This window comes from Rosa rugosa, chromosome 5 (assembly GCF_958449725.1).
Source record: "Rosa rugosa chromosome 5, drRosRugo1.1, whole genome shotgun sequence".
NCBI lineage: Eukaryota > Viridiplantae > Streptophyta > Magnoliopsida > Rosales > Rosaceae > Rosa > Rosa rugosa.
This window is the reverse complement of record NC_084824.1, coordinates 53,624,877-53,638,104: the sequence shown is the minus strand read 5'-3', so window position 1 is coordinate 53,638,104 and position 13,228 is coordinate 53,624,877. Positions and strand designations below refer to the sequence as shown.

Here is a 13,228-nt window from a genome sequence, read left to right as displayed (position 1 = left end):
GTTCAGATTGGCTATTACCCTTGGGGAATCAAACTGAAGAGCTTTAGAGTTATAAGCTTCTATTTGGTTTTGTCTTGCAAGAAAAATGTCAAAGTTGCATGCATCTACTTCAGAGATGGTTATTTACTACGTTTGGAAAAACTCAATGCGCTCTTTTATTGAATGGTCGATAATGAAGAGGGGAGAAATTTTGTTCAGAGATTAAAGGCACACATGGACAAAGCAAAAACCTGCAAATACTAAAGCCTAGAAAAAAATACTGCTTATACTATATACTGCACTCTCATTATTCAGATACGGGGATCAAACTATGACTATGTATTTATAGATTCCCTTTGCAGTTTGCGCAGATCATGATTTATGACATCTCTCAGGCCACCTCTGATTGTCTCTTCAATAGAAGCTCTGAGGGCAACTCCAATGGACCGTCTGATGACATGTCCGATGGAATTTCTGAAGGTATCTCCGATGAAGTCTCTGAAGGTATCTCAGATGAAGTCTCTGGAGGCATCTCTGATGAAGTCTCTGAAAGCATCTCTGATGAAGGCATCTCCGACGAAGTCTCAGAAGGCATCTCGGATGAAGTCTCTGAAGACATCTGCGATGCAATCTCTGATGGCTTTCGAACTTCCCTGAGCTGAACTGAGTTTTCAAAGCAGTGATAGAAACCGAAGTGAGGGAATCTCTCATACCAGGTGTCTTCCTGCTCATGTGTATCCCAGTGATCACCGCTGCTGCTCTTCCCATACTTGTGAATCCACCCTGAACCATTGTGGCCCTCGCCCCATGTTTTGTTCCACCGCTCTCCATACTTGCCTTCCCACCATGTTTCACCCTGCTTCACACCATGGCCATTTGGATCAAAATGTTCATCCCATTTGTCACCCCATTTTGACCAACCATCTCCCTCGCAGCGTTCAGCCCATTTGTCAGTGTATTTATTACTCCCACCATGTCCATCATACGTTTCACCCCACCTGCAACAGAAGGAAACAAACTGAATACTTCGAAAAAAGAACAGAAGTTTTGCAGAACATATGTTCAATCAGGGCAAGAGTAGGTTCACCAACACATGCACAAGTATTTGTATGTGCAAAGCAACTGCCAAGTGAAGATGTTTGGATCGCTTGTAATACAAATTAAGTTAATATCTGGTACCTTTCATGCCAAATGTGAGCATGACCAACATCAACTGGTGTGTTTGGATCAATTGTACACCACTTATGAGCCCATTTCTCTGCTTGGCCTGAAGCATCATAATGTTCCCACCATTTCTCTTGCCATTCATCACCTCTACCATTCTTTCCCCACTTGTCTGCAGATTTCTCCATATGCACAAGCCCACAATCCTGCAACCGAATCAAAACTTGCAATTCAGTTTGTCTTGCAATATACGGAATAAATGTAAATAATCATATGATAATTAATAGTTAATGCCTATAGAAGTGCAGGCAAATAGAGGGCCAAGGTTGAACCAGATTGAAGAAAATGCACATACATGGAGATTTTTGGCTACCAGTAGGTGCAGGGATGCTAGACATCATCCCAGAATTAGGTAAGGGTGAGGCGTTTGAATATAAATCACATTTCAATTAAGCCCAGTACAGTTTGTGTCTAAATCCTACTGGAAAGAATGGTTCGCAAATGTCAAATTAATAAACTCTAGTGGCAATCTCTGGGAACAGGTACGATGAGACGAACAAGAGAAGTCAATGAAAGAAGGAATGAGAAAGTCACTGAATATCAACCTTCGTTGTCAATAATAGTTCTAACGAGCAGATGTTAAGAAGTCAAGGGCTACAAATAAGCTGAAAACGGCTATATATCTCTTTTTATGACAATTCTGTTGGTGAAACATAGGATTACATTTTAGGGCGTTTTCACTTTTACAGAACATGAGAGAAAAAAAGAGAAAAAAAGAACAGCCTATATGATGAATCTGACCTACCACTATATAAAAAGTCCAAAGTTTTATCAAAGCCTTTGAGAGAGAATCTAGGAATGCAATCACTATAACCCAGTTATTGCTCATGACCCAAAAACAAAGGCTAATGAAATGAATACATATATATCAAGGAAATTAAAAAAGCATGAAGCATTATTGGCAGCTTTAGAAGCAGTCCTTGATGGGATCAAAAAGAAAGAGAAGAAGAATAGTGAAGCACAATAACCTGCCACATAGCTTCTTTCCAATGTTCACGCCAAACATTTCCGTATGCATCACGTCCTGATTTTTCTGAACCAAGCTCCTTGTGGCCTAACTCATCTGCAGCCTCCCAGTACTTATCTTGCCACTCAGTAACTTGGTCGGCACTGACACCTCTGATCATTGTCCACCTGCACGTCACGCCATCCGGCCTTTGCTCAACTCCAGATTCCTTCCACCACCTAGCTCCATCCGTATACACACCAGATAATGACTCCTGATCCGCCTTATCAAGAGCACGAGCAGCTTCTGCTGCATGTACTGAAAACTCATGTCCAAGTTCATGTTCCTCTTTTGTGGAAGTGGACTCAGCGACATCCACTTTCTTGACCTCCTTCAGTGATTGCAAAGGGGGAAGAGGAATTTCAGACAGATGACTCTGAAGGGGAATTGAGAGAACATCCAAGGATCGCTCTTTCTCCTTCACTGGAAAACTCAAGTTTGGATTTGCTGAAGGCTTTTTCGCTGCCTGCAAGTCGATTATATCATCTGAACTATCACTACTCGGCGGGGTCCAGGACCAAAAGTCTGGACCTGGAGTCCAAGTTCCTGAACTTTCTTCTGACTGAGGCACAGATATACTCCCATCCTGCATTCCTATCAAAACTAAAACAGTTCAACATGCAATTCAAAGAAAATGCTCAAATCACTAACAAACAACTGAAGAAGAAAGAGAGCAAATATGCAACTGAAATGAATCACTTTACAGTTCACCGAAACACTATAGTAACAATTTGCAAGTATCAATCTTTATTTTCTTGTGTTGGTGGAGAGATATGGCAAGTTACCAAACATGGAAAATAAACCATCCAATTCTACCAAAGAAGGAGATGACTCATTTTCAAAGCTTTTATTAGACTGAAAATTTTCCAGTCAAAGAAAGTCAACAGTAAACAAGTTAAGCAGAAATTCAATAGATCACAAAGTTCAGAGGTTGATACTTAAACCATTTCAATAGCTCAAAGTTTCAGATTTTTTTTTTTTTTTTTTTTTTGATTAGATCAAAGTTTCAGAATTTGATGGATGCAATCATCACAAATCAAATAAAGCCAAAACTTTACACTATAAAAATCCATGAGCATCAAATAGACCAGAAATTTAAACTATCAAACTCCAATTAATCAGTAATTCAAATTTAACAAATATAACACACAATTAATCAGTAATTCAAATTTTTCCAAATTCAAAGCAACACAAACTTGAAAACCTTTACGGCTTTACCTTCATCAGGAGCCTCAATTGCTCCACTCAAATCCGGTTCAGTCCTCACTCCACCCAAATCCGGTTCAGTCCTCACTCCACCCGAACCCGGCTCACCTGAACCGGACTCCTTCTTCGAGCCGCTCTCTTTCAAAAGCGCGCGAGCCGCCGCGATCGCCGCCGCGGCCCTATCGACGACCTGCATTCGCTGAATCCGATCCCTCTCCTCCTTCGGAACCTCCAGAATCTTCTCGAACTCCTGGCTCTTGTGCTCCAGATTCTCCGCAATGCTCTCGCCGGCGCCGCCGACGTCGTTGTCCCCCGGAGCTGAATTCTCGACGATTTTCTGGAACTTGACGGCCTTCTTCTCGTTCTCCATCGCCTTCTTCCACATTCCGAGGTACGACTCTCCGCCGCCATCGGAAGACGCCGCCCTGACCTTCAAGCTTACTCCTCTGTTTCCGGCGAACGGCGCGGTTCGCGCCTGCTCGAGAAGGATCGGGCATCGGTGTCTGTGCCCGTGTAAGGAGAACTGGGAGGCGCGTGGAGTACAGGCGCCGAGATAAGACGACGCCATTATTGTGGGGGAGAGTGTTTTTTGATCAGTGGAGAGTGAAGAGTGGAAAAGGAAGGTACTTTGGAGTCGAGATATTTCTAGTTTCTTATTGTTTATTTTGTTTTTTGTTCAGGAGTGAGGTAGCGAGTCACGTCGGTAACAGAGTTAGTGAATGTCTCACTCAGATTGGATTCGAATTGAGGTCCACCAGATGGAAGATTAATTCTCCACCGTAATCATAAGAACGCGAATACCCCTCAAACTTACTATCAGAAAGCGATTAAGGTTGAGATTTAAAATATTAAGCATGAAAGTTTTTTTGCTAGGCCGCTCAATCAACCTTCTCTAGGTGGTTAGATATTTCTAATTTCATTTTTTTTTTTTTTTTTTGGGTTTTTTGGAGAGGGGGGGAAATCATGTGATTCGTTCCGTGGAATAGAAGGAAGCTTGTGACGCGGATTCTGTTTGGGCCAATTTAGGGAGGATTTTTGGATGGGGGACACGTGGCGCGAATTGGAGGGAGGGACGGTACGTGACCGGAAAGGATTCTTGTATTGGGTTTAGAACCCGAAACCGTCCCCGAGACTTGGATTATAAAACGGAGCAGGTCCATGTTATGAACGCTTGTCTTGAGCTCTTTTCCTTTGCTTCATTGCTTGTGAAAAAAGAAACACAGATTGAGGTTGAAGCAGGGTAAGATAGATCGATATGGCTCTAACAATTGTCGCAGCTTTAGAAGCAGCACTGAGGGAAAGAGATGGCTATATATAGCTAAGACAGGTATAACCACACTACTCTACTAGTGCGTACATGGTATAACCGAGGCTAAGACATTAGTTCATCAAAATATTTCAGAAAAATAGGTGGCTGATTGAAATTAGCTTATTTAAAAGGAGATAGCTTCCAAAATTACTAAATTAGCTTCCCGCGGGTGGCTATGGGGAAATAGAGATGGCTTCCCCAGTTGGCTTAAGAAAAGAGCTAGATAGCTTCCCAAATTAGCTTGTGGCAATGGGAAAAAGAGAGGGCTTATTGAAATATTCGAGATGTGAACCAGCATTTGAATGCAACAAATAACCAGTATTTGTATAAACTAATGAAATAATGAGATGTGATCAATTTCGATGTCAAGAACCGAACCTAAAAAATCAATTTAACTTCCAATTCCACAACATTGAAGTGATACATGCACTAGCATTGACATGCAACTTTCACTTGGGAAATTAAAGTTCAGATATATACATGGAGACTTAATATGAAGATATATGGTTGTTTTTTTAAACAAAAGAAAATATTCCAGCTTCCGTTTGCTTCTCTAGTGATACATGCATCAATATTTTTTAAGCAAAGACAAAAAAAAACTAGAATGCATGTAACTAACATATATACAGACATATATGGTGTAAAGGTACAGTGAAGCTTTGATTTCCTTCGTGATTCCAGGAACCAAACTCGATAGAACTGCACGTTCCAACATGTTGTGTATGTGCTGCACCGGATTGGTAGAAAATGCTGATTAGAAATGTAACAACATTACATGCAACTTCAAGCTATTGTACCATTGAACAAGTAGAAGAAAATTCCCTGATATATATATAAAACCCCGTCACCCCGTGGCCAAAACCCACAATTATGTATACAATTTTCTGTGTTTCCTTTCTACTTCAAAACTTTAGACAACAATAGGCCCGCCTGGACCCGTAGGCGGTGGCGGCGGTGCTGGCGGTGGAATAATCTCAGGCCCAGGAGGCGGTGGAGGCACTATATCCGGTGGCTGCGGCGGCAGTCTGTCAGGTCCTGGAATTGGGTTATCTGGAAAAGGACGTGGCACATCCGGAACAGGAGGTGGCTTCAAAGGAGGTACTGGAAAATCCGGACCCGGGTTCGGACCGGGGTCAAGTGGTGGAGGATAAGGGCTGACCTCAGGTGGAGTAGTTGTTGGGATGTCAACTTCCGGAGAGGTAGATATTCCAGGTACTTCGGGTGGAACAGAAGGCCGGTCAAAACCCGGCACCGGAGGAGAAAACTCCGGCGGGCTCCGAGTTGGATACTCGTTGGGTGAGTCAGATAATCGAGCATGGACTAAAATCTGAGGTCGAGTGGGAAAGATAGGGTTCTTGAGTGACAATAACAATGGAGGGGTACTGGTGCTAGTACTTGTTTTGGATACTGAGCAAAGTGGAATGGTTCGTTTTACGAGTGTGAATGAGATTGCAGAGATGGACGACATTGTTGTAACCTTTTACATCAAACAAAATTTTGGAAACTGATTTGAATTTGCATTCAACAGAACTTTGAAGGCTGAAGTTTATGTAAATCATAAGCAGGAGGCAGCTGCATGTCGGTGACAGATGTATGGAGGTGGCAACGTGACAGATGGAGATCGAAGAGACGTGTATGTCATGCAGTGAGAACGACAAAGTGATTTGAATATGGAGGACTAGACACGTAACATGTATTCAGCAAGATAGTCATTTTATATTTATCCATATAAGGTTAGACCGTCTGATTACAAATAACTTAACTAAACAGACAAACAATGAACAAATGCACCGATATATTGGAATAAATTCTATATGACCCTATTCTCTCTAGCAATGCTGGTAGACCTGTAAATTGACCGGATTTGGATCGGATCGACCTAAATCCAAATCCGTTTACTTAAAAAAAAATTCGATCCAAACCCGCTCCGTTAACCCGGCGTATCGTTGATAGCTCGATCCAAATCCGTATCCGCCGGGTTAACGGATACCCGATCCGCCAATCCGACCCGTTATAATTTCAAATATTATAAAATTTTAAATAGTAATATTAAATTTATATCATTATACCTCATAAGATATTAATAAAATATTAAAACAACATGAAAAGTATCACCAAAAGTAGAATTACATTATCAAAATTCTTAATGCTTCTTGGAATCTTGGGTGATAGACTGTCCCTTAGATTTCTGCAAAAAAATTGTATTAGAAATTCTTCATATTTTATATTTTATATTTTTTAAAAATAATAATATATTAATAAAAAATAATATTTTATTATTACAAAAACGGGCCGGATCATTAACGGATCGGATCGACCTAGATCCGTATTTGATCCGTTAAATAAACGGGTTAACTGATTCGGATCATTAACGGATCAATGGATCAAAACTTTCGATCCAAACCCGTCCAATAGTCACGGATATGGAGCGGGTCCGGATCAAAATCCGGTCCATTTACAGGTCTAAACGCTGGTTCTAGCGCTAACCCTAACGCCGTCTACTGATGTCGGCGATGCATATGGTGGTTCCCACCGCCTTCCAAATTCCAAACCTATAGGTCCAATTGTCTTCCTCCCATCTGATGCCTTTGCGGGAGATGGGCACAATCCTCCTTATGTGTCAATTGTTGCACTGCCCTCTTGGAAGGGCAATTTTCTGCTCAATAGCAACCTGAAATCTTGGTGGTGGTCTAATGGGTGGTGGTCTAATGGGTGGTGGCCTGATTGGAGGCAGCCCGATTTCCAGAAGTCTCGACATGATGGCTGGGTCATGGGATATGGTGGTGAAGGTGTTGCGATCTGGATGCCAGAGACCTCTAACTCTCTCCTTGTGACTTCAACAGCTTTGACGCCGTCGTATAAGGCGCGGACGGGTGGCGGGCTGAAGCTGCTGGTAGGAACGATGTACTGTGGGATTCGACCGGAGCTGATGGAGATACCATGCTCGATCTGGGTGTTTCGAGCCCAGTTCTTGATGGTTCACATGATGGTTACCTGGTGGTGGCCACAGGTGGCTGGAATGGTCGTGGCTAGGAGGGTCTTTGGCTGTGGTACAAGGGGTCGTGCGACTGGTGGGATACTTCCCTACGACGGCGAGGCCGGAAACTATGGCATGCATGCTGCTGCCCGTGGGATATTGGGTTTTGACCTAATTGGGCTAGGTCAAACTATTGGGCCTATGCTTATGGCTTTTGGAAATGGGCTCAATGCTGTTGTGGGCCAAAAAAGGAAGATGAAGAAACTAATGGGCTTGGGCTCGTTATTGAAGCATTCGAGTCCATTCGGGTCTTCAAAAGTTTGGACAACTATGGGGCTTGCTTCACTCTGTTGTTAGGCCCAATCTCTCTATGGACCGGGATGCAATTGTGCCCGACAATACCTCCTTGCACTAACTTGAAGGGCGAGGAAAAAATATAGATAGGTGTGGTAGGGGCCTATTTACTATGTCTTGCTATTTTTCCATAGTTTATAGGCTCGCTTTTAATAAGTGAGCGGTTAGTTCGAATATAGATGGTTTGTTTCTATGTATCACAATAGTTCTCTTACTACAACTTCTTGATCTATCTAGTCAAAGGCAGCAAAAGGATATGTAATGGTCATCTTGGCATGAGTTAATGAAATTCACATTTGTTTCAAAAATGAACAAATGCACCGATCAATGATATACATTTCCAAGAGATATAACTGGCTCAAATTATAGAAGTGATTACTGCTTGGTTTGGGGTTTAGATACATGATTGATTCCGATTTTTATCTTTCTTTTTACCAAACATATAATATCTATACTATCCTTAAGAGAATGTTGTTAGCCAGAATTAAAATTTTTAACATAAATGACTCTAGAAGATTAAAATTTTATAAGAATTAATCAAATCACAAGACAATTATGACATTTATAAAATATATTTCTATTAAAAAAAAATTCACAACCCACTTTTTTCTCCCACTATCTTCTCTCTGCAATAACTGTTCTTTTTTTAGATACTTGAACATGCAGAGCATGTGTGAAGAAATGCTAGTTATTCACTATTAGAACAGCATATACATCAATCTTTATAATTATATCATATCTCTGAGGATAGGTAACTAAACAAATTAACAAGTACCACTCATTTAGACAAATAAGCTCATTTATTCAAAACGAGCCTACAGAAATGAATAAAACACCAAGTAAACCTAACTCTCAGAATAAAAAATTTAACCGTTTAAGAAACTCAATTATTGTACAATTAAACCATCTAAGAATCAAGTATATCCATCTTGTAAGCTAAAGAACTAAATAAAGCTATAATTTTTACTTTGCTTTTATAACTAGGACAAATAGTACCATTGTCTACTGTTGGATATATAAGACAAGCAATGCGGAGCCCTAGCCCCTAGGTTTCTTGTTCTTACTACCTAATGACCGACCCACGTTCCTTTTTCAGCAGCACATACCCCTCTTCCACAATAACTCAGAAGTTTCCACAAGACCCAAAGCAGCATCTTCCATGGTTGGGCACTTGGGCGCCTATAAACTTCTTTGGGGAAGGACAATCACCCCCATTCCTAGCTCTCTTCTACACCAGCAGAACCAAAGCTCTCTCCACAGTGACCTTTTCAGACTCATCAGCTTGATGGTCCACCCTGCGAATTAGAGAATTCTTTTCCTTAGAGCAACTCCAACAGATTCCCTATATTTTTATTTTTCTCTATTTTAAGGAAAAATAAGTCTCTTTTGCTCCAACAGATTCTCTATAACTATCCCTATTTTAGGGAAAGTGAGGAAAGAGAAAACCAAATTCCCTATATTTACAGCAAACTCTAAAATTTTAAGGAAGAATATGAAGATTTTAGAAATTGTTGTAAAATAGGGAATCTGTTGGAGTTGGAGAAGAAAAAGAGGCTAAAGTTTTGACTTTTGCTTCCCTATAATACAGAAATTATAGAGAAGCTGTTGGAGTTGCTCTTAGTAGGTAGAGGCATCTGCACATGTGAAAAAAAATTGAACAAGACAAATACCCTAGGGATTTGAGCCGCCAAAAAAAAAAAATGATGCTCTAGACGGCACAAGAGCAGCCCACCTTGGCATACATACTCCATCAGTTAAATTGATTAATGCCTTTCTTCATACGTTTAACTCAACAGCCCAACCAGAGAAAACCTAGCAAAGCTCCAAATGACGTATTATATTTTTGATAATTTAATTAAGAGGCTTGCTCTAGAGAGGACCTTCTTACTTTAAGAATTTAGAAATTTTCACTATTTTACACTAATATGTGACATAATTTAATGATCTCAACTTTTGATTTTTTAGATTCCTATGCAAGAATTATGTCTACAAAAAATCAACTAAATCCATGATCATTTGGTCATTCAAAATTGTGTAAACAAATGTGGTCCGTTAGATAAAATTAAAATGAATATTGAGCTAATCAAATGGTTAAACGTTTTTCGATTTGGTTAATTTTTTGTAGGACTCATATATATGTGTGTATGTAACTAGAGGATGAATGGTTTAGATTATTATACTATAAGCTAAAAATAAAAACATCATCACTTTTCAAATTTAATGAGGTCATCTCTAAATCCTCTCTCATTTAATTAATTTATTTCAAAGTTACAATGTCTTTCTATTTATTCATTTATTTACTTGCCAATATAATATTAAGAAACAGGATAGTTAATAAAACTAGCAAAACCTAGGGTTTTGAGCATAGAGAGCGACGGCGACGGCTTGCTCCTCATCGTCGGTCTAGCAGAGGCGCGATCTATCGTCGTTGAGCGAGTTTCAAAGGTGAGGCAGGGGAAGTAGGTTTTGCGGCTTGGAGCGGGTTTCTTTTTTGCGGTTTGGAGCAGGTGTTGCGGAGGAGCAGCTGGCGGATTTGCAACGACGATTGAACTAGGTGCGGTCTGTGTAGCGGCGGTGAGCGAGGATTGGCTGAATAGGAGGCCTCTGTTGTTGCGGTTGCAGTTGGGTTTGAGATCAGAGATCCTAATCGGTCCCTCGATTTTGGCCGTTTGGGTTTTGTTGTTCTTCTCTCCCAGTTCCAGCACCGATCGGGTTGATGCTGATCTGTGCTCGGTTGCTAAAAGGAGGTGGCGCTGATGCTGCGTTGGAGGGGACGTCCGCCAGAATCTGTGGCGGCGGCGGCGATGATTGGCAGAGGTAGATTAAAGTCTGCTATGGTGTTGTTGTTGGTACCCTTGGGCCTGGGCCTGGGACAAAGTCTTTTGGGCTTGGTCTCAATCTCTAGGCTAGTTTGGTTTGTTAAGAGGTCTGACCCTTTTACAAGACAAGAGCCTATAGATGTCTAGTTGTTTTATTTGCATCTATGTCTATGCTAGTACTAAGAATGTCTCTATGAGTCTATGTCTCTATGAGTGCTTAGCTTTAGCGTACCACAACTGCGTGCTCGGCGTTTTAAGGTTAGGTAGAATAGATTGCCTGCAAGGCGAGGTATTTTTATGTGGCATAGAGCCATAGACTACTCTGAGCAGAAATGTATTATTGGAGTAGTCTTTTGTACTATTTTTGATCTATGAACCGGGACATACTATTTGTATGCTTCCAATTTATCAAAAATATATATATATAATATTAAGAAACATTCTCAATAAGAAAAAAAAATATTGTTTTAACAAAAAGGAAGCTTCTATTCATACCTCCAAAATTGGTATTTGGACCTTTCTCTTTTTCCAATTTATAGTTGACTTTGTCAACTCATGTCAAATTACCAATAAGGACACAAAAGGAGGAAAAAAAATCTCTCTTTTTTTTTTTCTGAAAATATTTTTTTTAACCCTACCCCACCCTCCATTTCCATGATGTCAGTGAGGAATATTTTTTTATTGGACGATGGGCGTTATGGGAAAATTATGGAGGTTTAGATAGTAAATTGATTATTTATAAAAGTAAGTTGGAGATCTATTATGTTGGGAGGTCTAAATGCCAACTTTGGAGGTATGAATAGAAGCTCCCTAACAAAAAAGTTGCATCTCCTTAAGATTTTGATCATGGTTAAAATAGCAATTTTAAGGAAAAAATACGTGCATCCGAAGCAGTATGTACGTGAGCATCTAAACTCTCTCTTATTTACATACAGTATGCAATCTAAATCCATAATTTAACCATTGAAAAGTTAAATCACCATTTAAAGATCATTGCTGCAAAAATTTATTTTAATAAAAAATTGTTTACTCATTCGATTGCATCAAACAAATGAATAGCTACATTGAAAGTTAACAGTTGTTTGGCTCCAATTTTGTTGCAGCTGGTCAACAGTCTCTTTTCTGCGCGGGCGTGCCAGCACCGTTCGGGTGCGGTCGTCGGGGGTGTCCCTTGACCTGACTTCTTTTGAGCGACTGTAGACGAGGAGAGCACAAACCTCGTCGTGGGATTCTTTATGCCTCGTGGTGAGGACTTTTGCTGAGCTTCTTGAAAATCACAATCGATACTCGATGTTGTAGATCGAGCAGAGCGAGAACCACTGGGAAGTAGAGAGAACTTGCTAAAGCGTGACTTTAGCTTGGCTGGTTTGCGAGGGCGTTACCCTTGCTTGGCTGGTTCCATAACCGTTGTGGTCGTGGTACTACAATCGGCTCCCGAGGAGACTAGGACCGTACGTTGACAGAGGGTTTGGTGGCACTGAAAGTCGGCTTCTGAGAAGACTAGGACTAGGAGTGTGATCACCGATAAGAGAAAGAGAAGGAGAGGAGTTGCTCTTAGAGAGGTTTGCTCTAGAGAGAACTTAGATCATCTTAGAGATGTTTTGATGTATGAATGAGTCAATTGTTCTATGTTGTAGCCTCTATTTATAGGCTACCAAGCAACACTATTTGGCCTTAAACAACTTATAATGGGTTAGGTTTTAGCACTTAAACATTAATGGAATGTTAGGTTTGAATACTTAAACACTTAATGGAATTTGTTAGGTTTAAGTCATTTTCTGCTCCCTTATCCCTCAATTTTTATCTCCACTAAGAACTCAGATTCAACCTTCGATTTCTTCATATGAAATGATCCACCATGAATGTATATTATTTTGGTAAAATTTCAGAATTTATTTCCATGTGGTTGGGCCGGAAATGCTGCTGGACCTCTTACAGGTCCAGTTTCCAAGTTTTGCTTCTGCAGAAAATTGGACTGTTTGTTTGAAGGTTTTCCACTCCGAACGAGCTTTGGCACTCTTCATAAGAAATGATCAATGGGATGTCTAGAATTAATCTGGAAAGTTTCAACTCATTTGGAGTTCGGATGGTTAGTCCGCCATCCCTCATTTCTTGTCTAGCTCGCTTTCTCCTAGCCGAAGTAGGAAAATGTGCTAAAGTTGATTTTTCATTTCCATGTTTGGTAGGCCTTATTTAGCCTCTTAATAATATATTTTTGAACTTATCGAAAATATATATGTGAGCCACTGATATTGGCTCAATTTCTCCAAGACACGCTTTGTCAAACCAAAATGCTCATTTTGGGTCCAAACAACAGTCTCATGACAACAGTCCATTGGTTTGATGCAATCAAA

The 13,228-nt window shown here is 40.5% G+C and overlaps 2 protein-coding genes across 2 annotated transcripts; both read right to left on the bottom strand.

Annotated features, from left to right (window-relative positions):
• Positions 1–131: 131 nt before the first annotated feature.
• LOC133712925 (protein LIKE EARLY STARVATION, chloroplastic) lies at positions 132–4,043 on the bottom strand. Its single transcript, XM_062139034.1, has 4 exons — positions 3,428–4,043; positions 2,172–2,803; positions 1,159–1,349; positions 132–977 (listed from the first exon to the last, which is right to left on the bottom strand). The coding sequence occupies exons 1-4, from the start codon at positions 3,981–3,983 to the stop codon at positions 371–373; spliced, it is 1,986 nt and encodes a 661-aa protein (XP_061995018.1). The 5' UTR covers positions 3,984–4,043; the 3' UTR covers positions 132–370.
• Positions 4,044–5,634: 1,591 nt separating this feature from the next.
• On the bottom strand, positions 5,635–6,192 carry LOC133711892 (protein TRACHEARY ELEMENT DIFFERENTIATION-RELATED 7A-like). The gene has a single exon (XM_062137968.1). It carries the CDS (start codon positions 6,190–6,192, stop codon positions 5,635–5,637), a length of 558 nt encoding a protein of 185 aa, XP_061993952.1.
• Positions 6,193–13,228: the final 7,036 nt, after the last annotated feature.